The 27,384-nt window shown below is 38.8% G+C and overlaps 2 protein-coding genes across 2 annotated transcripts in view; one reads left to right on the top strand and one right to left on the bottom strand.

Annotated features, from left to right (window-relative positions):
* Dis3 (DIS3 homolog, exosome endoribonuclease and 3'-5' exoribonuclease) lies at window positions 1-22,641 on the bottom strand. Its single transcript, XM_051195295.1, has 21 exons — window positions 22,355-22,641; window positions 21,608-21,765; window positions 18,740-18,933; window positions 17,880-17,953; window positions 16,708-16,875; window positions 14,355-14,519; window positions 12,990-13,103; window positions 12,609-12,746; window positions 11,517-11,663; window positions 10,512-10,628; window positions 10,156-10,257; window positions 8,818-8,882; window positions 8,647-8,731; window positions 7,305-7,432; window positions 6,009-6,095; window positions 4,592-4,748; window positions 2,702-2,916; window positions 2,428-2,596; window positions 2,151-2,309; window positions 1,080-1,202; window positions 1-475 (listed from the first exon to the last, which is right to left on the bottom strand). Exons 1-21 carry the CDS (start codon window positions 22,580-22,582, stop codon window positions 392-394), a joined length of 2,877 nt encoding a protein of 958 aa, XP_051051252.1. The 5' UTR covers window positions 22,583-22,641; the 3' UTR covers window positions 1-391.
* A 295-nt stretch (window positions 22,642-22,936) lies between these two features.
* Pibf1 (progesterone immunomodulatory binding factor 1) overlaps window positions 22,937-27,384 on the top strand; it is a 140,507-nt gene continuing 136,059 nt past the window's right edge. Inside the window, exons 1-3 of the mRNA XM_051195294.1 lie at window positions 22,937-23,075; window positions 24,180-24,453; window positions 26,513-26,613. Of these exons, the coding sequence (XP_051051251.1) occupies window positions 24,202-24,453; window positions 26,513-26,613 (353 nt within the window). The 5' untranslated portion in view covers window positions 22,937-23,075; window positions 24,180-24,201. The remainder of the gene's footprint in view (window positions 23,076-24,179; window positions 24,454-26,512; window positions 26,614-27,384) is intronic.

Here is a 27,384-nt window from a genome sequence, read left to right as displayed (position 1 = left end):
ACTTAGAAAGGTAGCTTCTTTGCTTGTAAAAGGTTAATTTTCCTCAGAAATTGACACGTTTTTCCTGTTAAAGTACTTATATAAAAATTAACCTGCTCTTCAATGAGCAGATGAGTACTCCATTTAAATGATCATCACAGATCCCTGAAGTTGCTATTCTGTTACCATTTGAGTGATGGATATTCAAATGAATTTTTCTGTATAATTTTTGTTGTTGCAGAAGCACGGTAAAAGATAGATTCTGGCAGCAACTCAATAAAAATGCACATTTCTTAAAATTATTGAAATGTACTTAAAAGTAACTATCATGCACATGAGCTTGTAAGAATGCTTTCAATTTTGTTGTTGTGCTCAAAGGTAATCAGTCTTTGAAGTCCTCTGTTGCGTGTAGCTACTTGTCAAGTTTCCTCTTCTTCCCCCCTGGCCCATTGAGATCCATGTCTGAAACATCAGGAGGAATATTTATTCCTGGTATCTAAAACAGGACAGATGGGAAAAAGAAAGTGATTAGAAGCATCAGGGAAGAAATTTTTACCTCACCCTTCCCTCTACCACTACCACTTTTAAACAGATTTTCCATGAGGGGCTGCAGACAGAAGGTTGTACCATACACAGTTATTCACACAAACTAACTGTAGTTCTGCAGAATTAAGCCAGTGGTCTCTTTGAGAAGCTTTGCAGAGGGGACAGATGTACAACTGCAATCTCAGCAAATCCAAGGCTAGCCTTGTCTACATAGCAAGGAAACTGAGAAGCTTCATTCAACCTGGGCGGTGTGTCTGTAATGTAACAAGTCTTCCTTGTGTCCAATGTACCCCAGTGGACTTATGTTGCAGCAGACAGCAAGCATCAAAAGCCAAAAAAAGGTTAAAAACCAGGATCTTAGGTGAACTACCTACAGTTAACTTATGTACTATAAAACTAGAGTAAAGAATAAGCAAGAGAACTGAATGGTCTGGCATTAAGGATCTCTAGAATTTCTGATGCCTGAAATCCAATGCCGATACCTGGATACCTAAGATCTTAACAACTAGATGTTAGTTTTCCCACACCATTAAATTAAGCTTTGTCTTTCTTACCTGTGGTTCCACAAGGGCCATGCGGATTTTCTGATGTTGAAGGTTTGATGAATCTAATGTTATTTTCACTTTGACCTTATCAAACACATGGAACACCGTACCTTCTATTCTCAGTGAAGGTATCTTAAAAAAACAAAAACAAACAAACAAACAAAAAAAAAAACAACAAAAAAAGCCAAAAACATTTATCAACATTATTTCACTTCTAGCTTACCTTCCATAGTAATTTAAAAGTTTAAATTTTAACTACTCCCCAGTTAAGGAGGGTATGGAGTTGGGAGGGAGATGTGATGAGTGATGGAGGTAGTTGTAGGGAAGAAGTGAGGGAGTAGATATGATCAAGATATATTTTACTCATATATGAAATCTTCAAAGAACAAAATAGCCCAATATTAGTAAGTATCTAGGTATTGAATTAAAAAACCCACATTAACCTAATAGTCTCAAATATAATTTATTGATATACACACTACATCACTAAAGTAGTCATGACATACATCATCCATCTTAGTGAATTAGCTGTTTGTAGTGAAGGAACACAGCACAACATTTAAATATTCTTGCAAGAAAAGTTTAGGTGATAGATATGGATTTTTCTGGCATGTATTTTAAGACATAAATATGCTGTAGAATAATCCTCTGTGTACTGTGTAAATTATGCTGCAATTGGTTTAATAAAGAATCTGGCTGGCCAATAGCTGGACGGGATAAGGTTAGATGGAAAAACCAGACTAAGGACACTGGGAAGAAGGGTAGAATTGGAGGAGTCACAAGCCAGATGCAGAAGCAACAGGACCGTAGAAAGTGAGGTAACAAACCATGAGCCACGTGGTAGAACTTAGATTAGAAATATGGGTTAATTTGTGAGAGCTAGTTAGCCTAAGCTATCAGCTAAGCATTTAAAATTAATAGAAATATCAGAGTTGTTATTTGGGAGCGGCTGCCTAGACACAGAGAAACTCCACCTACATAAATACAGAAAAGTTTTAACGATTTATAGCTATGGTTTGCCAATTGTCAGAGAAAACATGCCTCTCTTCCCCAAGAAAATAAGTGTCAGCAATACTATACCTCATCGTCATAAGTAAGCTGTGGCTTTGGTTTATCCTTTTCTTCAAAAAAAACTGTGCCTTCTAAGCCATACTTTGGAATTAATACCACAATTGCATTCTTTCTTACAAAGAGAATATAGGCTTCTTCACTTACTATTCCTTTGCTTTTGAAAAACAGCTGTAAAATGCATACAATCTTGTTAGAAGTATTATTTTGAAACTTACAAAAATAATTTAGAAAAATAACAAATGAACAAAATTTCCCACTCCTGGCACTACAAATAAAAGGCAAATACCTGGGTATGAAAAGCTACTGATGCACGCTGAGCATACTGAGCCATTTTATGGCGGAAATTGAGGTTTTTACATATATCTGAAAGCTTGTGTTTATCTGTCAACTCCGGATAAGTACTATCAGCCCCAATAGCCACAGCCAACAACCGATGAACAATTATGTCTGCATATCTACATTTAGAAAGGAAATAAGAACAATGGCAAGTTAGTTTTAAATTTTTAAATTAAAAGTTACCATTTTCTGTCGCCTTTACTTCTGTACAGAAAAAGCAATACCTTCTGATGGGAGAGGTGAAATGTGTATATATTGGGGAGGCTAAGCCATAGTGATGGAAGTCATTATCCATTCCAGAACAGAAATAGACAGCTTGCATCATACAGCGAGTGGCCAATATTCTTAAAAGAGTGTTCAGATACGGGAAATCAGGGCATTCAGCCCGGTCCAAAGAGTCAGCCAAAGATTTGGCTGTATCGGTCTTAATTTCCAAATTCTGTCAATAAAAGAAAGAGAAGCACCAAATGAAACATTTCAAAATGAGTAGTATTGTCCTTCCTCCCTCTCTCTTTCTCCTTCTCCCCCTAGATGGTCTGGAACCCTCAGAGAATGGCCTGCCTCTACCTCCCAACACTGGGATTAAAGGCATGCATTAGCATGCCCAGCCAGAATTGGTATCTTGTCTTTAAAATATAAATAGAACAAATAAACATAGAATTTGTGTTCAGACAGTAAGAGTTCATACATTTTATCTGTTAGCTAGCAGCACTAAAAATAACTTTAAATAATGGTAGTTTTGTAGAGTACTAAAGCTTAAAAATTCTTCAAAGCATCTGAAAGCCCTGAAGTATCAAGAATACTGAAGTTCTCAGGGAGAGGAGGACAGTGGTGGCAATAGTGACATTTCTTTGTCACAGTCCAGTTTATGCTTGCTGATCTTTGAGGAGGTAAAGGAAATAAAGAAGACATGGGCAATTTTCTGTATGTCTTACTATTCTGCAGATGCTTTCCTTCCATTGAAAGTAGACATAAAGGCCAGTAGCAAGCTCATCTATTAAAGTTCAGTACGAATAATGTTCTGGTGCATCAAACTCACTGCTGAATTCTACCTTAGCAAGACATATCCCCCAATATTCAGTAATCCGTGGGGATGGGAGGCTAGAGCAGCTCTGATGAATAAAGACAGTGTAAGTGAACTATAAACCCAGAAACTCATACCATACTATTTGCATAGTGCCATTCTTTACATGCTTGCAACAGGAAAGGGGCCTATACATAATTCAGGGAAAAACAAAGTAAGCTAGAATCATGCCAACCCTAATGAAAATAAAGTCTAGTAGCCAGACAAAGGGGTATAAAGATGGAGAAATGTACCCCTTTCCATATGTCATAAATAGCCTTTTCGTATAGATACAGAGAGAGCTGAATTGGAGTGAATTTGTAAAAACATTTGTAAAATCTCTAAAAGCTATGCATTTCATAGAAGCCATGTGCCTTAGAGTTTCTATAACTATGCTAAAATACCATGACCAAAAACAAGTTGGGGAAGAAAGGATTTATTTCATCTTACAATTCCACATCACAGTCTTATCCAGGGATATCAAGTCAGGAGCCCACGATAGGAACCCGGAGGTAGGAACTTAAGTAGAAGCCATGGAAAGGCACTGCTTCCTGGCTGCTACCCATGGCTTGCTCACCCCGTTTCCTTATACCTGCCTAGTCGTGGCACCATTTACAACAGGCTGAGAACAATCATTAACCAAGAAAACATCCCAAAGGCTTGCCAACAGATCTTACGGAGGCATTTTCTCAGCTGCAGTTCCTTCCTCTCAGGTGACTCTGGCTTGTGTCAAGTTGACAAAAAGCTAGCCAGTACACCATGTATAAGAGAGAGCAATGGAAGGACATACTACGCCCAGGACACTGCAAAGAACAGTTATTTGACATTAGGACTGGGTGTTCCTTATCAGACAAAGGATTTTAGTATGTAGTTTGTGTCAATGGATATGTAGGAAGAGCTATGTTCATATTCCAAATCACATTTTTTGTAATATAAAAAAGAACTACTGGTATATTTTATATCAACTAAACTTTTATAAAAACATGCATATTAATTTTTCAGTGCAATGGACAGATTACTATATGTGACTTTTCAATTTTTACTACTTTACCTTGGACTTGGCTGCCTTAACAAGAATTTCATAGTTGGAGGGAGGTGGAGCTGGATGTTTCCGAAGCAGAGCATGTTCAGAAAATTCTTCATGAATTTTTTTTGCAACAGAAATATTTGCAAGTAACATAAATTCTTCTACCATGGAATTTGTTTCTCTGCCAGTTGGAAAAGCATTAAGTAAGGAAAGAAGCTGAGACAGCCGTCACACATTTATTCACAAGCTAACTTTTCTAGGTCATGGAAATACTTCCCATGTAAAAACATTCACATGTAGTACATAGAACCTTATGTCTCTTTAGTTTCTCAGCTGCTATATTAGCACTCTATTACCTGCGTTTCTCCTGGGTAAATCTAGTATACTAGAGTCATTTTAAATTGTACTCAAGGAAAAAAAGGAAACATCTCTAACTTTAACATAAACACAAACAGAGCTAGGAAAACAAACTTTACTGAAAGAATTAAAAGCTAGGTCACACGGTATTATTTAAACTTCCTACATTTTTTACCAATAAATCACAAATATATTTCAACAGCTGATGTGGGTGCTTACCCCAGGTAAGGCTTTCTGCTGTAAACACAGGAGCACACACAACTGATTTCTAGCTGACAGATGTGCAACACTAGTCTGTTCATAGAAGTTGTTTGATTACCATTGTCAAAACATGAGTTCACAGGTAGACTTGTCCATTCCTAAAACAATCTGACACACCTTTGATTCGCCATAGTACTTCCTTCTAAGTTCTAAGCTGGTTTAGTAAGTGATCTGCATGCTGTATCTACTATTTCTTTCTCTGGAATCACTGTATTAATTTTCAATCATGTTTCAGTTATTAAAATGATCTATTTCTTTAAAACATTTCTAAATGTAGTTTCAAAAACTGTACTTTTTAAAAAAAGATTCTTTAATTTTCAATTATGTGCATGTCTGTGTGCGTGTGTGTATGTGTTTGTGTATATACACAAGATTGTAGGTCTGTGGAGGTCAGAGACTTTGACTCCCCCTGGAGTTGGAGTTACAAGTGGAAGTGAGCAATCAGATGTGGGTGTTGGGAAGTGACATTGGACCCTCCCAAAAGGCAGCAGCCTCTTCACATGCAAACCCTGTGGCTCCGCTCATCTCTGTCTGCTGTATGAAGTCCTTAACAAGTCTATCACTCCTATTCTGTAACTATTACTACTCAAGCCTACATCAAATCAGAGAAAATCTGACATTTTCTACTACCTTATTCCAATTTTATATAAGAAAAGTTAAAAAGATGACATTTACTTTTGCAAATCATTAATAAGCCAAGAAATCTCATGGCTATCCTAATTATAACAATTATTTTGGGTATAAAAGCTCTGGTGATTAGTATATACATACGATATTACATTTAAAATTAATATTTAGTATAAATTTTTAAAAGGTCACATGCCTCAGCTCCTTGGTCTGAAGATCTATTGGATCGTGAGTTTCACTGTCCATGTGGAAGCGAACTTCAGGAGAAGACAGAGTCAAAGCCCTGAGGAAAAATGAGAGAAATCAGTCAGATGATCCAAGGACAGAGAAAACATTCTACAAGTAATCCCCTTAAAACAGGAGATGAAAATATCAAATACGTGAGCATTTTCCTTGATAGGCTTTATGACTGTTACTAAATCTGATGTTCTATTTCATACAAAGCCTAACTTCTTACATTTTTATTAAGCTACATAAGTTTGCAACTACTTTTTATAAGTGGCTAAAAATACAAGCAGACTGGTATTTGATTTTCCATGAAAACAATATACTGCGATGGGTAATGATGGTGAGGACAAGACCAACACCTTTTTTTTACATAAATATCTTAATCACCAAGGCTACACAAGGTTATATCCAGAAATCTCAAGTATTTTCAGATGTTATGTTACTTTCATCAGGTTCCAAATCAAGCTGAAAGTTTGTTTCTTGTCTCCTTCAGTTTTTGAGACATGGCTGTACTTTTAAGCTTTGATAGACTGAGACTAGCTTTTTAGACCAGGCTGGCCTAAGGCATAAGTTATATATAGATCCGTCTGCCTCTACCTCCCACATGCCACTACGCATGGTCTGAAGTAATTTTAATGATATTGGACAATCTTGGACAAGTTAAAACAAAGTAATGTTAACCTTATATTATACTTAAGTGACAAAGTTGAGCAGCAGCTTTACTAAGGCTTAATAATTCTGTTTTCATGTACATACCTAATCTATAAAGTTTTCAATTTCATATTTAATTATTCAAATACAGTAGTCACTGGCCACTCCTGGCTGCTGAGCATAATTATCTGTGGGTGTGAGGCACTCAGGGACATAAATTAGGCACTCTGTACAAACAGAACAGATGCAGCATTTGCATCACAAGCAAAAGCATTTTTCGTTTAACTGCTTGTGGCATTCTTCAAGATGTAGTGAGTACCCAGGGACCAACCTCTAAAAGGCTTTTGTACTTTGTTTACACTTATACCAGTCTTTCAAAACTGAAGCAATTTTTAACTGCTTTCTCTCTACCAAGTTTGAGCTGACATTCCTTCTCTTATACCTGTCATGGTTAGGCAAATGCCATGATATAATGTAATAATACAGTCTACCAGCTAACTAATCACCATTCTAACAAAATACTCTAAAGAAGCCAAATGGTATCTCAGTGCCATGATTGACAGTAATCATAATCATAAACTAAGGCATGTGTTAGTAGTTTTAAAGAACGTACCCCTTTTCAATCCTTCCTTTCTTTAGAATTTTAGCTAGTTTATTTAGTCCACGGAGACTAGTGGTAATTTCATCGTTCATGGATGCTGAGTCAATTCTCATCTGTGCTTCAGCATATGTAAGAGAAGCCTAAGAGAGAAACTTTAGGTTAACACAATTTCCATAGTCTGTACGAGCGTATTTACTATTTGAACCACACTGAGTATGTGTGTATCCAGACATGCACGTATGGTAGGTGGTCAGAGACACGGGTCTCTCTTGTTCCCTAACTGTTAACCAGGATAGTGAGTCTCATGTCTCTGCCCCCTACACTGGGATTACAGACACATACATCACAACGTCCAGCTCTCTGTAACTACTGGGAGCTCTACCTTGGGTCTTTAGGATTGCACAGTAAGCATTTTCCACACAGCCACCTTCCCACCTCTAAACTGTATTATTTTTAACCTCATATTCTATGCTTTCAGGAAGGCTAAAATAAAAAACAAAAGAGATCTAAAGATTCTTAACTTTACACTATGATTTCTAGTTTAACTCAGACATTCATTATATAACATAAGCAAATTTCCATTAAAATAAAGGAAAACGGTAGTTTCCTTAATACTTTCATTTTAGTGTAATTTCAGGTAATACTTGACTAAATCACAGAGCAGGTTCTGGCTACTCTGTGAAATCCTTTGCAATGGTCATTACTCCCCTCCCTACTCACTAGCAAATAAGAGTTTAGATGTACATTATATGACACTAACTAAACAACAAAACGGACCCAAGATGGGGACCGGGGGGGGGGGGAGATAAGTGACGTTTAAAGCAATCTCTAATTAACAGATAATCCAAATATGGAAACAGTTGCTTCTACTTCTATCTCGATCGAAAACTAGTACCTTTTCAGATTAAAAGATAAAAGCCTAAAATTTACAAACAGTGTAAGGGAGTAAGAAAATAAAGGTTAAGTTTCTGGGAGCACCTGTATCTACTAAGGGCTGGTTAATTAATTTTTAATTTCAACCCATAAGATTTTGTTAAAACAAACTAGTCTCAGAGAATTATTGTCTCAATGCACTCTTAAACTGTGACTCTCTGAGATGATCCCATATCACTATTTGCTTGTTAACAGTTCTTTCTCCTACTCATCAGAATAGTGACACATAGGTTCTAAGTTCCTAAATATAGGACATTTGCAACATAAAGTAATTTCTGAATAATATCAATAATTAAGCAAATTTTAAGTTCTGAAACTAACTATGGACCACTACAACACTGAACCTAACTTATTCAAGTGTCTAAGAAATTGTTAAAAGCATCAAAACTTTGAAATGTCAGATATGAATCATAACACTAACCTTTGAATTAATTACACTTTTGGTAAATCTTGTTTTTAAGATTTCAGCATTATGATTCATTTCCCAAATACAGGAAAACGCCAACCTTCAGGGAAAAAAAGATGGTATTTGTTTATGGGTACCAATTAGTATAGCTAACAAGACACTTATTAAAAACAAATGCAGAAGTACCTGTCCACATTGGATCGTAAGGAGCATAAGTTAGAGCTAAGCAACTCTGGAACCATGTCAATCCTCTGAAAAAGATGACAGACAGCAGATCTTAGATTACTCAGTCACATTCACACATCTTAATTTGCATCCACAGCAGCATCAGTGAGCAGGAAAGGGCAGTGAGCTCCTGGCCTTTAGACTAGAGAATGAAGAACATGATCAAGTCTGTAGGAAAGGATACAACTACTGAAGAAGGCAGTAAGGGTGGCATCCCTGCCAATGGACTGAGGTTCAGCCCTCTATCTGAAGCACCTACCTGTCCTCAATATAAAGTTCCTGGTCTTTGTAAGTTGGTATCTAATAACTTACAAGCCCTTACCAACAGAGTTTTTCCCACTGCTAAACCAAACTACCCAGTTCTTTAAATATACTTTAAAATGAGAGGAAAAATAAACTTTTAAGAAAAAGCTTTATGGTATACTTTGAGCATAAATCTATAACAGATCAACCTTCTTCCTCTTCCCACCTTAGCAATGGTCCAAATAAGTTTATGGAAACCATACTTAAAGGACTTTTAGTTTTATGTGTACAAGTTTTGCTTACATTTCTGTGCAGCATGTGCATGCCTGGTGCCTAAAGAGGCCAGAAAAGGACACTGGATCCTCTGGCAGTGGAGCTGTAGACTGCTCTAAGACATCATGTGGTCCAATCCCAGGTGCTCTGGAAGCACAGCCAGTACCTTTAACTTCTGAGCCATCTCCTCAGCCCACCACTGCTCCCAAAATCATAAAGAATGATGCTATATAATGTATATCAACTAACGCAAGTATTATTTGGATCACTGGATAGCAAAACAAACAAAATTAAAATCTCTGTTTTGTGTATGGTGTACGTACATGTTCTTGTATGTAGAAGTCAGACTCACTAAGCTTGGACTGCACTGATTTGGCTATGCTGGCTGGTTAATGGTCTTCAGGGATTTGCTTGTTTGCACCCACCAGGGTTAGGTTACAGATTCTATTTGGCTCATGGGAGCTAAACTCAGGCCATCATGCTTGTGTGGCAGATACTTTACCAACTGAGCCATTGCCCCAGGCCACAAAATGTAGTATTTTCTATGATTTAGGACACCTTCACCCATGCGTTTCTTTCAACTAAATATATCACATACTTAATCCAAACTATGATTGCTCATGAAACCAAAAGTTCCTGGCTCAGTCTTCAAAAAGATGAGGCAGGATAATCAAGAGGTTGAGGCTCATTCTGACCTATACATCAAGACCCTGTGCCCATCAAAACAAAACACAATGCAAAAGTGCTATAATCTGTAGAAGCTTTTACATCTAACACATTTACCTTTTCACAAAGATAAACAGTTGTTCCTCTTCTGGCTGATTCTTGATCCAATGCATTTCCTGGCCTGATAAAATGACTAACATCAGCAATGTGAACACCAACCTTAAAAAATATTAAAAATCAAAGGATGATTTGCATTATTAATAGCACAGACTTAGAACTTAGATGAGAAAAAAATGTAGCGAAACTGAAAATAAGACAGTCACAGTTCATAATTCAACCTCTGATACATTCCCATTAGTTTTTGTAGCTATAATTTTATATTCTGTCCAAATAAAAAACAGAAACAAACCAACAAACAATGGACCCTGGAACTGAACCACATTTAGCTAAGAATATTGAGACAATATAGATACCTCCCAATTTCCATTACTGAGTTCTCTACAATGCAGGGCATCGTCTATATCAGTACATCCAGGAGGGTCTACACTGCAAACACACAGACGTCTCAGGTCTTCACGGTTTTTCATGTCCTAGAAAATACCACGTTACAAAGGAAAAAACAGTAACTTAAGTAACACAACAGAAACATAGGAAATAAGTAACCCCACAAAAATAAGTTAGCTTTTCCTGTTAAGGAGAAAAGGCATATGCCATCTATCAGTGAAAAAAGCAAATGCTTTGTGTTAACACCTAGTTGTCAGAACCTGGTCCAAGGACGAAGTTGACCTGCTCTTGGATTATGCATGCATGCATCTCTCCCAGGTACTGTGGATAGGAGTGACTTTACTTTTGCTTATTCATTACAACTGGCTATTGTCACTTGCTTATACGCCTCCATGGGAAAATGTGTTTTTACCATGTTCAGTTTGTCCTTGTGACTGTACACCTTACTCATGTGACTCTACTCAACCCTCATAGTATAAACTGATGCTTTGAATAAAGTTGCCTGTTGCATTGGAGTTTAGTCTGCTTCATTTTTAGGCTCCGTTCTCCCAGAGCCACCACCTTAGAGCTGTAAACACCTACCAATGTTGCAACTAACTAAACATGAAGAAGCAGGAGCCATGGCTTCTACATACTTAAAAACACATACAGAAATTAAATTAATTACATCCTCATCTGGTGGCTCAGTTCTGTAATCTAGATACTCAGAAACCTGAGGAGAAGAAATGAAATTTTCAAGGTCTACTTGGATTACAGAGTAAGATCCAGGCCAGCCTGGGCAACATAGTAAGACCCAACTGAAAAGAAAAACCAAAATGTAAACAAGGATCAAGGATTTAGTTCAGTGGTAGAGTGCTTGACTAATGTGCAAAACACCCTCACCCTATGTTTAATCACCAATACTAACAACAAAGAAACAAAAACTCCCTAGGAGAACAGATAAATAAAGTCATTATGAATTCTTCTCAACTTACGTTCTCAGTAATGCTCCATGGCATCTTTGGCAGGAAGCTAAGAACAGCCTGGGAAAATGGCTGATGAGGAACATCATGCTCAAGCAACAAAACTTCTGTTTCTGTCTCTTTTTCTCCAACATCACCTAAATTTTTAACGAAGTGTCCCTGAAATCAAAAGGTATTATTAGAAAGGTACACTCTGCAACTAATTCATATTTTATCACATTAAATCTTCCAGCATTTTATGCATCATCTCAGCATTTCTAAATCTTTCTCTAACGACATATTAAAAACAATCCTATGGCTAGGCAGTGGTAATGAACACCTTTAATTAATCCCAGCACTTGGAATGGAAAGAGGCAGATGGATCTCTAATTTTGAGGTCATCCTGGTCTATACAGTTAGTTCTCAGAAGAGCCAGGGCTACACAGAGAAACCCCATCTTAAAACAAACACACATAGACACACAGGCTCTCTCTCTCTCTCTCTGTCTCTCTCTCTCACACACACACCACCCTTTGGGCCTGGAGTGATGGCTCAGAAGTTAAGAAACACTGTTACCCTTGCAGAAGAAGACCCAGGTTCAACTGCCAGCACCCATATGATGACTTATAAATACCAGTAACTGCAGTTCAGTAGATCTGACAGGCCCTGGTAGCCTCCCTGCACACCAGGCATATACTGTGGTACACAGACATACAAGCAGGCAAAATGCCGGTATAGAGAAAAGCAAACAAGAAAGCAAAAAAGCCTGTAGTGATTTAACATGAAAATGACAAGATTTTAACTGCCTTTAATAGCCTGGTTCTCAGACCACACCACTGTTCAGTTCCTGTTAACCTTCAATGTAAAATGTAGTTTAAAAGCAATACTTTCAAAATTTGATTAAAGTTTATTCAGAACACAAATACTTTGTCTATAAAGTTTATCAATTAAGGCTATTTGAGTAAAAGTAGCTACATGAATTACATGAATTAGACATTAGATATCAGAATTCATCTCTGCTACTTATTAGGCAACCATGAAATATATATTACATTGTCTCTAAAAATCAACAGTATTTGTCACAAATTTTAATACACAAAAGTAAAATTAACATTTTAATCTTACATTTGGATATCTTGAATTTCTAGGCCAACCATCTATAGCGACAATAATTCTCCGTCCTTCTAATGTAGAAGCCTGTCTGGTTTCTATACGAATTCGTGGAATTCTCTTATCAGCCGGTGTAAATAGATGTCTTCTTGACTAGAGAAAATTTAAAAAAAAAAAATTTACTTACAGTCCTGGGGATCGTAGTCGTCCTAGCACACACTCCACCAAGTATTGTACCATTGAGTTACTTACACCTCTAACCCAGGGAAAATGACTATATATATACACACACATACACACACACACACACAATCTGGGGAAAAGGCCAAAGGGAGAGTTTGGAGTTCTAGTCAGTGATTTTCATTTTTCAATAACGGTAACAAACGCTTCACTCACCTCCTTAATACCAGATTTGGAAAGCATGCCACAATATGGCCTCCAATTCCTTTTTATTATTCCTACAACTCTACCTGTAGGCCTTAACATTTTTTCACTTACAGCAGTTTTAAGCTGAAATATAAAAACAAAATCTTAAGTTAGTTTTCTTCTAAATGAAATAACTGTTCATCCAAATCAGAATATGCACATGGACACTAATATATTCTGGTAGCATATAATGACATGAAATTCAGAACCTTTATGTCTCAAAGTTCTAGACATGAGCATACCAACTGAGCAATGCTCATTATTCCATAATAAAGCACTCCATGGTTAAGTCAAGAAGACATCTGAATAAATGTCTCAGAATTCAGGAAATCAATGAGGATTTCCTGACAAAACACATGTAAGTCTAGGAATTATGTGACTTAGTACCATTTTAGACTAATTAATTAGATGTAAGTAGCTACTAATTAGCTACTATGTAGTTATTATGATAAAAATGCCATGTTGGATCTAATCCATTACAAAATAAATGCATTTTTGACAGTTCTACCTTATCCTAAATTAAAAGTCAAATAAAGAATGTAAACCACTAGAAATAGAGCCTATAAACTACATTTCTAACAATCCCAAAGGACTGGATTCTGCAAGCATATTATGGAAAGATTTCAGGAAATTAAATGTAAGTAATAAAATGAGGAACTACACATTCTACATTTGATATAAGTGTGTTATTCTTATAAAATGGGTAAATTGGTCATTTCTGGGAGACATTTTAATAATGCATAACTCATTCTCCCTAGTAAATGTATTAACAGAAATAGAATAATTAAGCTTGTCCAAATGCAAAGATCCAGAAGCATATTTTCTACGAAAATTTTAACATTACAAAAAAATTTCTATTTACTTAAACTTTATTAATTCATACTTCATACTCAAACAATTCTATATACTTAAACCCATTTGAGTAAAATGTTATTAAAAGAAGATGAGCCTGTATACTTAGAACAGAAATAAACCATATGCATAACTTGTATGAAAATTAAAGTACAGGAATTGAAACTTGAGAGATGGCTCAGTAGTTAAGAGTACTGGCTACTCTTGAAGAGGACCTGGGTATAACTCCCAATATCCACATGGCACCTTAAACTGTTACTAATCCAGGCTCCAGGGAACCTGACATCCTTTCCTGGCTTCTGCAGGCAATGCACACACATACTGCAGAGACATCCATGCAGGCAAAATACCCACACACATCAAATAAAAATGAATAACCCTTTACAAGAATTCTGAACTGCGATTTCATCTAGTACGCATGAAAACAGCAGCATGTTAAACAGTACAATACAGACGAAAAGGCAAACTTGTGTTCTCTCACACCATCAGTTCTCTCTCCTCGTCTCTCTCCACATCATCTTCATTTTGACCTTCATCATGTAAAACCACGGAGGATGGTGCCACCCACTGACTCTTAGGCAGAAGCTCCACAGCCACAATGTCTTCATGAATAGCTCTGTTTAGATGTTTAAGGCCTTGTATGAGTATCTGTGCAAACCAAAAAAAAAAAAAAGGCAGGTGTTATAAATAAAAAGTTATCTAACAGAAGGCAATATTCTGTCTAACTAGCGTATATAATGTCTAATTCTTTTAATGATTTCCTATTTTAAAATACTTAACACCAGTCAGGATTATTGGATAAAAGTGCACATTACACAAACGATCTGAATTTGGTCCCCAGAACCCATGGTGGAAGGAGACAAGTGACTTCTGAAATGTACTCCCAACTCACAAATCCACATCACAGATGCACAATCGTCATCATTTTAAAAATTAAATAAAAAAGTACTATTCTTCAATATATACTCTTAATTTTTAAACTTCAAGAAGGAAAAAAAAAGCTTCCAGAAATAGGGCTTTTGATTATGACTCCACCATAAACAATGGCAATTAAATAGTTGGGAAAATTAAACAGTGAAATTTCAAGATCTTAGCTGCTAAAAATGAAACACAACTGCTTTCACAGATGGAGGTTGAAGACTAAGTGAAATCCAGCTAGTCAGAAGTTAAATAAATTTATGAACAGCCAAACACTCTAATTCATCACTGCTGAGCAGTGGTGGCCCACACCTTTAATCTCAGCACTCAGGAGGCAGAAGCAAGTGGGAGCTCTGTGAGTTCTAGGCCAGCCTGGTCAATAGAGTGAATTCAAGGACAGCACTGCTATACACAGAAACTCTGTCTCAAAAAAGAAAACCCAAGCTTAAAAAGAAAGGTCCTTTATTGTACTAGTTTTTATTATTCTCCTACCAACTAGAAAGAGAAGGTAAGGTAGAGAAATGGCTCCATCATAAGGTCTTCTTGGAAGCATGCAGATCTGAGAAACCTTACAGACCACAGAAAAAACCTGGGCATGGTAGCCTGTCATCCAGCTCTAAGCAGGCAGAGACAGAGCATCTCTGGAGCTTAGTGGCCAGTCCATCCAGCCTAACTCCAGAGCTCTAGGTCAAAAGAAAGTCTACCTACAAGGAAACAGGCCACACTTCTAAGGATATTATCTATTGCTGTTAGTATCGGTGTTAGTATTCACGCTTCTGTACAGGCCTGTCCTAGAGGTTCTGACAGGATATACGTCCTCAGCTGCAGCCACTAAAGAGCATCACCTGTGCACATTCGCTACCTTCCTTTTAAAAGGGCCCTGCCCACCTCCTTTCTCTCCCTCCCTCCCTCTTTCTCTTCTACCACTCTCATCCTCAGGGACCAATCTCTGCCCCAGTTTCTGCCCCTTCTTCTAATAAGCCTATGTGAGTCATGTTGTATGGTATGACTTCTCTTGGAGGCATTTTAAAATTATAACAGCTGTCCTATGGTCTCCATATTCATAGATAAAGTCATACACACATTAATTAAAAATGAGAAATGAGGCAAATTTAAATTCTTATACAAAAGTTTTAATGAGCACGAAGTATTTCAGTATATAAATAATTTATACATGGGCCAGCAAGATGGTTCAGCAGAAATTTGAGGCTTGCCACTAAGCCTAGTATTTTGAATTCATTATGTGGGACCCAACCCTTGCAAGAAGAGAACTAACTCCTGCCCAAGCTGTTTTCTAACCTCCACGCATATGCACACCCTTATGCATGCACACATACCTACACAAAATAAAATTCTTAAAAATTATTTTTTAAGCCAGCCCTTGGTGGTGCACACCTTAGTCCCAGCACTCGGGAGGCATAGGCAGGCGGATCTCTATGAGTTCAAGGACAGCCCTGTCTATTCCAGGACAGGCTCCAAAGCAATACAGAACCTGTCTTGAAAAACAAAACAAAACAAAAATTTAAAAGGCAAATTTACCCCTGTCTTAGTTAAGATTTCCACTGCTGTGACTGGAGAGCAAAGGGATTATTTGGCTTCCACTTCAGCATTGCTTTTCCTCACTGAAGGAAGTTGGGACAGGAATTCAAACAGGGTGGGAGCCTGGAGACAGGAGCTGATACAGAGAGCATGGAGGATGCTGCTTACTGGCTTCATTCCTATGGCTTGCTCAACCCACCTTTTTACAGAAGCCAGGACCAGCACCACCCACTATGGGCTGGACCCTCCTTCACTGATCATTACTTGAAGAAATGCCTTATAGCTGGATCTCATCAAGACATTTTCTCAACTGAAGCTCCTTCCTCTCTGATGACTCCAGTTTGTGTCAACACAGAAACCAGCCAGGAGACATACTTACCTCTTTTTCTTCTTCTTTGTCTCCATGAATCCACACTGTGGCTTCTAAATAATTTTCCCTGCTGGCTCTAAATGTTCCTTGAAGGTATGAACCAGATTTTATGCCTTGCTGAAGCTTACTTAACGGAAGGTGCTCTGAAAATATGATTTTTCCACTTTCTATTTCATTCTATGAAATAAGTAAAATGTCTGATTATTTAATGTATTGTTTTCAAAAGAGTATCACAAGTTAAAAATCTACTGTATAAAATATACAACTGAATGTAAACTAATAAGAGTAGTATATTTCCCCAGACCCCTGCTATCTGAAACAACTTGCTATAATGAGAGTATCTTTTTAATGATGCTGAATATGGTGACCAGTAAAGACAAATTCTCTCAAATAGTTGACATGCATAAAATATAGCTGAGAAAATAGATTTTAAATTACGTTTAAGTACCTACATGTAACCAGTAATTAGTTATTAGATAGAGTACACCAAAAAAAAAAAAAAAAAAAAATGTATCCCAAAAATCCAGTACAGCTTGCTGCTTTTAGACTTCTTTTAGTTTTATAATGTACTTAGTAGTTTCATAATGAACTTAAAGACAAGTAGAATGGGAGAAAAACTGTTAAAGAAACAGAATGGGTCTATGTATCTTGTCCTACTAGATACAGCTTCTTCAGTAAAACAGCTATCGTTGGTATCAGATAATAAACACTGAGCCAACTGGGTTTTTTTGATAGTGGAAGATTAAGCACTTGTGAATTCAATGTAAATTTCAATGGCTACTAACCATAGAAATTCATTAAGACTTTTGGGTCTTCTTAAAACATTTCATTTTTTTTTTTTTTTTTTTTTTGGTACCGTCTTAAGATAAAATTTTTAATAAATTACAATAGCTACCATTTCCATTTATCATAGCTATGTGCCAAGCAACAAGAGTCACATGAATACTTCCAATTATACTGCATTCAACTTTAATAATGGTATAATTATTGCTATTTACCTTACATAGAAAGTCAATTTATTTAGCAATGTCATCTCAATAAGCCAATCCCAATTGTCTTGTTTACAACCTAACAGTTCATCTTCTAGCCTATTGGCATGTTCTAATTTTTAAAGCCTAAATATCCAAGATGGCTATTTTTATATTTACTTTTTTTCAAAACCAGAACATACTGAAACATACCGTTTCATCAGACAAACAAGCAAGACGATCTATAAGTTCAGGGTTAGCAGTTAGGCTCTTTACATATTCTTCACCTGAAAAATCAGTTAATGTTTTATATTTCATTTTATCTAGGCACAAGAGAACATGATCCTTTTTTTATAGTATATCTGCCATTTTTTATACATGAAACAAAAACTAATCTGCTGATGTGATCAGAACTAAAAAGAAGCAATAGGTCCAGCATACATGAATTTTTACAATGTCAGCTGCAAATAGCAAGGAAAAATTAACAGCCATTATTTACAACTGCTTATTAGCTCACTGAGAAACTTAAAAATGTAAAAAGAATGTAGGGCAGTATTGGTACCCGTCTTTAATCCCAGCATTCAAGAGGCAGGGGTAGGATGATCTCTGTGAGTTCAAGGCCAGCCTGATGTACAGAGTGAGTTCCAGGAACCCTGTCCTGATAAAACAAAATTAAACAAATATAGTAAAAGTAAATCTTTAAATTAAAATAAGATGCAAAAAAGAAAGATGGCTCAGCAATTAAAATACTCCTGCTGCTCTTACAGCTGGTTTCAGTTTCAAGCACTATCAGAGTGGCTCATCACCATCCCTAACTGCAATTCCAGGGTTTTCAACACGGGCTTCTAACTTCCGGTCAATGCATGCATGTGATGCACATACATGCATGCATGCATACATGAAGGCAAAAGATTCACACAAATGAAAAACTGGAAAACATACATTTCAAATGTAAAAAGACCATATGAAATTATAGAGGACAATAATACTGTGAGTCTTGTGCACATCTGGCTTGATACTAATTTTTATACACTGTTGCAAACATGCATAAATGTGTCTACACTCAGACCTACATGTGAAAGCTGGTATTCCTTCTTCTACAGCTTTTTCTTTGTTTTTCTTGTCATTTGTTATAAGGATAACTTGCAGCTGATTTTCTGCTGACAGTTTCTTCAGATGCTCATTGTACCATTTTGCTGCTACTCGAATGGCTCTATCATTTCTGTCATTAGCATTTTCTCCCTGTTCTTGTTCTATGTAGGTTTCTCTAAATGTAAAAAAACAGGGGGAGGGGGCATGAAATAAAAGTTAACCAAAAGAAACAAAGATGTGTAAAAACTTCAGAGACATGTTTGACAGACACTAAAGCGAAGTCGGTGGTACATATACTTAACTTGAATTTATATAGTCAAGACAATTCTGTTAAGCTCCTTTAAAGTTTTCAAGACAACTTTCTTGAGAAGAAATTTATGTTATTAATGGGAAAATACAAAGGCTCAAATAGTGTCACTTCATAAAAAGAAAATGTTAGAGCAGAATTTAGACGTCAAACTGGGATGTTATAACCGTTTACTGGGTGAAAGGAATTAACAGAACTTTGGGGACCAGATACTAAAACTTTACCCAACAGATCATGGATGAACAGCCAACTGCTAAGCTCTACAGTGTGACTCTGACACTATATGGTCATATGACTGAATGGTCAATTAATACATGATCCAGGTAGGTCATCCATGGCAAACACTAAAGACTTATGTAGACACCACAAGGCCACAACTCTCAAATGTGGAAGTACACTTATATACTTCTTTAAGTCAGTTCTTCAAAGCCATATTCCCTACTTCCTAATGCTTCCAGGGTGTCCAACCTTTTGACACTGCAACATAAATCTGTGCATCTACACGTGTTGGGCCACATTCTTAACTACTTTGTACACAGGGTTCCTCTGGTTACAGATTTGATAAACCTAAGTTTATCAATAAAACACATTGTCATACAACTTAAATTTGGTTTTAACTGACAGCAAAATCTACATGACATCTGCATAGTATCCTAAAAGTCTTCCAGTTAGTCCCTGTACTGCTAAGTAAGTCCTACTTAAAGCACTTGAAATAAAAACCCTGCTAAGCACACATTAGGAATGTGATGAACATATTCCGTGCAATCTTGGGTCTCCTGGTACAAGGAAACAAGAGTTATCTGTTTCTGGAGTTTAAGGAGGTGCAATGAATGAGCAGTCCACAGGCACTTTTAGTGTGTGTGTGTATGCGCGTATCTCTAGGTAATACTTGGTTTGAAGAAAGGGGTATACCTGACAAAGTATGGAAACATTTTGGGTTATTAAACTTGTGACTATTAGGGGAATGCTATTTGTACACACAAGGCATAGGTCAAAGATGCAGTCACACACACACACACACACACACACACACACACAAAAAAAAAAAAAAAACTACACAGTTCAGTGGGGGTGTTGGTTGCACACACCTTTAGTCCCAGCTCTCGGGAGGCAGAGGCACACACATCTCTGTGAGCTCAAGGCCAGCCTGGTCTACAGAGAGTTCCAGGACAGACTCCAAAGCTATAGAAAAAAACCTGTCTCAAAAAATAAAATAAACAAACAAAAACTAATCAGTTCAAAATGTCAATAATATAGCCACTGTAAATTATTTATGATTGTAGGGGGAAAGGGCCAGCCAAAGAAACACACTTTGGCCCTGCAACCAGAACCAGAGAAATGCAACCTGACCCTGAGCAGAGCCAAAGAAACATACTTTTGCCCTGAAATCAGAGCCAGTGAAAGAAAATACACTTTGGCCCTAAAATTAGAGCCAAAAGGTTAAAAAAGACCAGTAAAAGAAACACACATTGGCCCTGAAACCAGAGCTGAATCTGACCCCCGAACCTGAGCAGAAAACCAACCAATCCCTGAGCTTGAGATCTAAGCAATCTGAGCTCAGGGGATGAATCTTACAAATCCCCACCCTGGAAAACTCTGCCCCTAAGAAGCCCCATATAAACCCGTGCATATTCAGCTTGTGGCTGTCCTGCTGTCTGGCTGACAGCAGCCACTCTCCTGAATTCTTCCCTCCCAATATATTTCTTGAACAAGGTTTGGGTGAGACCTTCCTTTACTGGCAGAGCAGAAGAGAGAAGTAACTAATTTTCTCCAGAGCAGAGGGGAGCTGGGCTTTAACACTTCCCCTCAATCAGTGGAGTTGTTACTTTACACTCGAGCAAAACTGTAACAACTTCCCTGGGGAAACCCTCCCCTGTTAGAACAGAGCTGTTACACTGGGGAAGCCTTTTCCTGGAGAAGGGCTATAAGGGGCTATGCTTACTGTGTGACCTGTTGTATTCCTTGGCTATCGAGTATACCTTTCCATCCTAGCTGTAACACTTAGTATTCTGTGGCTTCTGAGTGCCAGAATCCCTGTCCATCTGAGCCACCACAATGCTTACAATGATAATATGAAATCCTATATGTTCTGAGAGCACACATTTAGTTCAAAGGTCAGGAGCCTAAATTATAATAAAGAACTGTTTTTACAAATTCAATTTCAATAAATCAGCTGCAAGATGTTAAACTTTAAAGCTCATTAATCATAAATTCATATTTTAAAATTCTTTTTCACAAACTCACGCAATTTTAACTCTACGTATGTTATTCACATACTATGGTATGGCAGGAGTCTAAATGATTCTCATCTCCAAAGACTCTATCACTCAACTCAACAGTATATTCTGACATAAAAGTACCATTACAGCCAGTAGATCCCGACTTAAGGATCTAACACAGTGACCTTTCGTGGGCTCCACTTAGCAATGCCTTTCACACAGCTAAGTAACAACCGAACAGCCCGCGAGACCACAGACTGTCTTTGAGCAATGCCTCCCTGGCACTTCCCTTTAAACTTCGGTAACGGTGGGGTCTTACTTACTTATGGTGCTCATTTGTGAATGTGTAGAAATGCTTCTCCTGGTTATTCGTCACATCCCTAATGCGCTTATAAATGGGGGCGCTCCGGTTTCTCACTTCCTGCAGGACTGTCTGCAGCACAATTACATTCCTGATAGCCGGGTCCTCCAGAACGTCGATCTTAAAAACAAAAGCAAAGAGTTAAATTTCCCCCACGTTCACTCAGAAACTGCTCCCCTCACGCCTAAAATCCTGTCACAGTTTTTAAGGCACCAACTCTCCCTTAGGCCGAAGTGTTACTTCGCCGCAGGGGGTTAAAAAAAAAAAGTGACAGCTGTCACTCGGCGCTATGGGCTTGAGAAGAACACCGGTACGCGGACCACAAGAGTTTGCAGCACCAAAGCAGCTAAATCAGCAAATACGCCGGCCCGCACAGTTTTTGTTGGTAGGCACTTACAAGCTGCCTGGGGGTCGCAATCTGGAGGCGACAGAAGCCCAGGTCCCCGGCTTCCAGGCACTTACAATCTAAAGTAGAAGAGACACCAGGAGTTAGAAAATCTAAAACCTGAAACTACCACTCCAAGGACCGAAAACTGGAAGCAAACAAAGCGGCGCCAGGTAAGGAGGACCTGGGCGGCGTGGGTAACTGGAAGCGAGGGTGGCCCGGGCACCGGCGTCTCCGTCCCCAGGCCCGCCTCTCCCCGCCCCCGCCGGCCACGCCCCGCCGGCCACGCCCCCTCGGCGCCACGCGGCCCGCGGGCCCACGAACCTGGTGCAGCAGCACGTTGGTGTCCGGCAGAAGGTAGTGCGGGCGCGGGCAGAGGCTGCTCGCCTGATCGCGGGGCTGCGACTCCAGGGCCGGGCCCGCGTGCGCCCCGTCGCAGGCGGCGCAGGCCGGAGCGCCGCAGCCGATGTCATCCCGCAGGTAGTGCTCGCGCACGATCTTCACCACGCCGCCCGCGCGGGTCTTCTTTAAGAACGTTTTCGACTTGAGCATCTTGTCTCCCCCGCGTAGAGTCCCGGCCCGCCCCGGGCGGAGTCCCGAACGCTACACAACTCCGGCGGGAAACAAGGCGACGTCGGGAACCGAGGGGCCTCACCGAGCTGCCCGCTCGCATTTCCTCCTCTTCCCGCCGCGCTCGGTATTAGGCGCGTCTCGCGAGAAGTCAATCATCCGGCCTGGCCGGTCACGTTGGCACCCTGGTTGTCGAGAGGATTGGGCGAGAGTAGATCGTCCCTGCCCTCCGGTGGGCGGGGCTATCGCTAGGACTCCAACTCCCAGGCGGCATCGCTTCGGGCTGGCTTCCGGGGGACGGAGCGCCTGGGCACCGGCGCACCCCAGCTCCTTCCGACTCCTTCAGCGCCAGGGAGGGTGGTTGTCTTGGTGACCGCTCCCTAACGGTCTGGTGGCCCCGAGGTAACTTGTTGATCAAGGGTTTGCAACCTGAGCTGCCAACTGAAGACGCCTTCCGTTCCTCCAGGTGTCCGAGGTGAGGCTGGATTTTAGCCTTGTGTGCGGAGTTCCTGACGCCTGAGAGGTAGCTTCCAGGAGTCCGTTTCCCTTTCTTTGACGCCTGCTGCAAAGATGCGACAATGCATCAAGTTTAGAATTTATAAATCTTAGCCAAACAGGGAGAAGCCAGCCTCTGGCCCTTTGTAACCCACGCAACGATGTGCCTTTGATTGATTTCGCCTTTCTTCACCCGGTTCCCTTTAAAAGGGAAAGAGGCGGGTCGTTGTGTAGTTCTTCCTCACAGACCCTTTAAAAAAAACCGAAATATCCAAGCCTGTGCATTTTCGTCTCTTAACCTCTTTAGTTTTTTGAGATATTTTAAAATGGTTTTTGTTTTGTTTTGTTTTTGTTTCAGTGTGCACCCATTTTCATAATTTTCAGGGATACCTTGCCAGTAAAATAAACTTGACATGTAAGCTCTTCTATACCCTCTTCCTTCGTACAAACCTTTTCCCATATGTACACAGATCCTTCCAGATTTAACTACTTCTGTGCAATCTTAACACTTAACAGAAGTCGTTCTCTCCTTGAGTGTGGAGTACTTGGTACTAATGGGCTTTATCCTTTCTCTTCATTTTCTTATTTCGTTCAAGTAATGTTCTTGCTCTTCTGGCATGGCGGAGCTTGCCTGTAATCCCAGGAGGAGGCAGAGGCAGGCGGATCTCTGCGTTCGAAGCCAGCTAGTCTACAAAGCGTGTTTCAGGACAGCCAGGGCTACACAGAAAAACCCTGTCTTGGAAAACAAAAGCAAAACAAACAAAATCTTTGCCCATATATATGTGTATGTGTGCATGCGTGTGTGTACATATATATGTATATATACATACATATATAATATTTAAATACATATATGTGTATGTGTATATATGTATATAATATTTAAATGGTCAAAGGGCTGAGTTCATGATGGGATTTAGTGGATCTACCTTTGATTTGAGCAGTAATTCCCAGCAGTGATCTAGCTTCTATTTGGCGTCTTCCAGTACCTAATGGTCTAAGCAGTCTTTAGTATCTCATTAATGTACTATATGCTTTGTAGTAAGTTTTCAGTATATTTAAGATTATTTCCTTTACTCTGCAGAACATTGACCCAGAACAATAGAATGTCTCGAAAAATTCCAAAGGAGTCAAAAAAAGTAAACATCTCTAGTTCTCTGGAATCTGAAGATATTAGTTTGGAAACAACCATTCATACAGATGATGTTTCCTCCTCAGAAGAACGAGAGGGTAAAGTCAAAATTACCAGGCAGTTAATTGAAAGAAAAGAAATACTTCATAATATTCAGTTACTGAAAATCGAGCTATCCCAAAAAAATATGATGATCGACAATTTGAAAATGGATTATCTTACAAAGGTAAGAAAACATGCAAACTTTGTTATTTTACCTGTCTTGTTGTATGTAAACTGATGATAAATGAGACATTGGTATATAGGCCAGGTGTGGTGGCACCTGCTTTTGATCCCAGCACTCTGGATGCAGAAGCAGGTGGATCTCTGTAAGTTCTAGGCTAGCCTGGTTTACATAATGAAGTCCGGAACAGCCAGGGCCATGTAAAGAGACCCTGTCTCAAACAACAAAAAACATATATTTAATCAGAACTTAAATGATTAAAAGACATTGCTTTTTCCAGTACTACCTTTCTACACTTTGCATATTAACAATCGGGTGTTTTAAATCTGAGTATGGATGAGTTACTTTTGTAGGCTTAATTTTTAAAGTTTAGCATTAATATAATATGTATTCTCATAGGAGTCATTTGTATCCAAGTTTTGTGCTTCACCAAATGTGATGTGACTGATTAGTTTGATAAGAAGAATCAAGATCATAATTGTGAACCTGAATTGTCCTCTCTAGAAATCTGATTTCCTTGTTACCTTCCTCCACCGTTCCTATGTGTGTGAGTGGCTGTGTCATGGAAGTCACACATAGCTGACCACTGTCTTTAGCAAGTGTGTCTCGGAGATAAGGATGGCGTCGTTATTGTATTTCTGCCTGTGTGGTTATTTAGTCCCAGCGTAGTTCATGGAACACCTGGCAGAGATTAAACTAACCCCAAGAAATAATGAGGGATTACAAGGCACATTTATTTAGTGTTACTACTTCTGTTCCCAAGAAAAATATTTCTTCCTGGCAGTGAACTGTCTCACTTATTCTTGGCCTTTCCTGCATGGGCCTCTGTCCAGCAGTATGCTTTGTTTCACTTGTACTTTCTCTTGGTTAACTTGTTCTATTTTAGATCTGTGCTAAGATAAAAAAGTTTCTTTTGGGCCAGTAAGATGATTTGGTGGGTAAGCCATGCAAACCTGGGGACCTGAGCACCATCGCTGCTCTGCATAGTTAGAAGAGAAAACTAACTCCTGAAAGTTGCCCTGACATATAACTGAATAGTGAAAGGGAAGGGCTGGAGAGATGGATAAGCGGTTAACAGCATTTACTCCCCTTACAGATGACCTGAGTTCCAGGGAATCCAATGCTGTTTTCTGGCCAGTGATAGAATGAGACACGAACATGGTACACACACACACACACACACACACACACACACACACACACACACACAGAGGCAAAACATTCAAACACATACAAATTAAGTAAATCATAAAAGATTGATTTGAATTTTTATTATTTATTTATTTATTTTCAAGGTGCTAGGAATCAAACCCAGAGCTTTCAGCTTGCTGCATAAGTGTCCTGCCCACCAGGAAACTAGAGCAATTTCTTAATGGTGCCTCTCAAGAAAAAAAGGAGAAAATGAGGTTAAATTCATCTTAAACAAGAAACAAGAAGGGAAAGGAAGGAATGAATAGCTAAGCAGGAGCAAGTGTGTAGGGGCTTACAGAAAGCATAGCATATTACAGAACTGTAAGATTTCTTTGGGCTAGAGCCATACCTTTTTCAGTTAGTCACAAAGGAAGTTGTTGGCAAAGGTCTCTTTAAGTGTACTCTGCTCTCTGCTACAGGTTAGAAGTTTTTACAAAGACAGTTGACTGGTGAACATTTGTTAGCACATTTTAACAATAAGCTAAAGAGAGATGTGGAGGTTTGTAACATGTCAGGAAAGAAAATTGATGGGGAAACCTATAATGGTCCAGGCAAGCATGCCATGAGAGACTTGTTTTCTTTTTAAAAAATCAGACTACAGAGTTTAACAGTTACTCATTTTGCTTTGGGTGTTTCCTCATATTAACTGATGACTTAGCAGTATGAGCAGAGTGCTTACATGAGTGCTCCTCCGGTCTGAGGAGCTTTACATGTGGATTAGGGGGAAAGCTTCTCGATGATAGCCTGACACAAATGTTTATAAGACAGTAGTTTCAACCCCGAATCTTTGAGGACTCTCCTTGTTTCTTCTAATTGTTTGCTGTTGTGTTAACTGAAAGCTGAGTGTGTAAACTGTATTCTCTCTGGTCAGATTGAAGAGCTGGAGGAAAAACTTAATGATGCCCTTCACCAGAAGCAGCTGCTCACTTTGAGATTAGACAATCAGTTGACTATTCAACAGAAAGATGCCAAGTAAGACTTGCTTTTCACATTTGTCACCTAAGAGTAATTTTACTCTTGTTTGTGCATGTTGTTATAGGCTATAATAGAGAAATTTTAAGTTAGAAATTCTTACTATCCTCACATCAAGACCACCAAAGGACAGGCTGTTTTATAACAGTATACAAATGCACACTTAAAATTCAACATTTATTCACCAAATACTGGCTCTGTAAGCAACCCATGAATTACATAAGGAGCTTTCTGAATTAACCACAACTTGGTATGTAGATAAGTGTTTTCTTCATTCAGGGTACAAAACATTCTGCATTGCCACAGTTATTCGATTTTGCAGGCTTAGTATACAGTTACTACGCCTGTGCATTTTCTCCAGGTACAATACCTAACAGGTGTGAACTGAGCCTGGTATAGCGGCACACACCTCTAACCCCAGCACTTGGGAGGGGGTAGGAGGATGATCAAGAGTTCAAGGTCTCTGGACAAGGTAGTGCTCGCCTTTAATCCACGCACTTGGGAGGCAGAGGCAGGCTGGCCTCTGTGAGTTGGAGATCCAGAGCTGCACAAGGACACCATGTCTTGAAAAACAAACAAACAAAAATAAATAAATAAAAAGGGAGTTCAAAGCCATCCTCTGTAGTGAGATGAAGGCCAACCCTGGCTAATTGAGACCTTATCTCAAATGAACAGGGAAAGAAACAAAAATAAGAATTCATTGTTTACTCTCAAATGTACCTATACCAATCATACCTATGTAATTTAATTTAAAGTGATATAAACTATGAT

The sequence above is a fragment of the Phodopus roborovskii genome, unplaced genomic scaffold, assembly GCF_943737965.1.
Source record: "Phodopus roborovskii unplaced genomic scaffold, PHOROB, whole genome shotgun sequence".
In the NCBI taxonomy this organism is placed as follows: Eukaryota; Metazoa; Chordata; class Mammalia; order Rodentia; family Cricetidae; genus Phodopus; species Phodopus roborovskii.
This window is presented reverse-complemented; position numbering and strand designations above follow the sequence as displayed.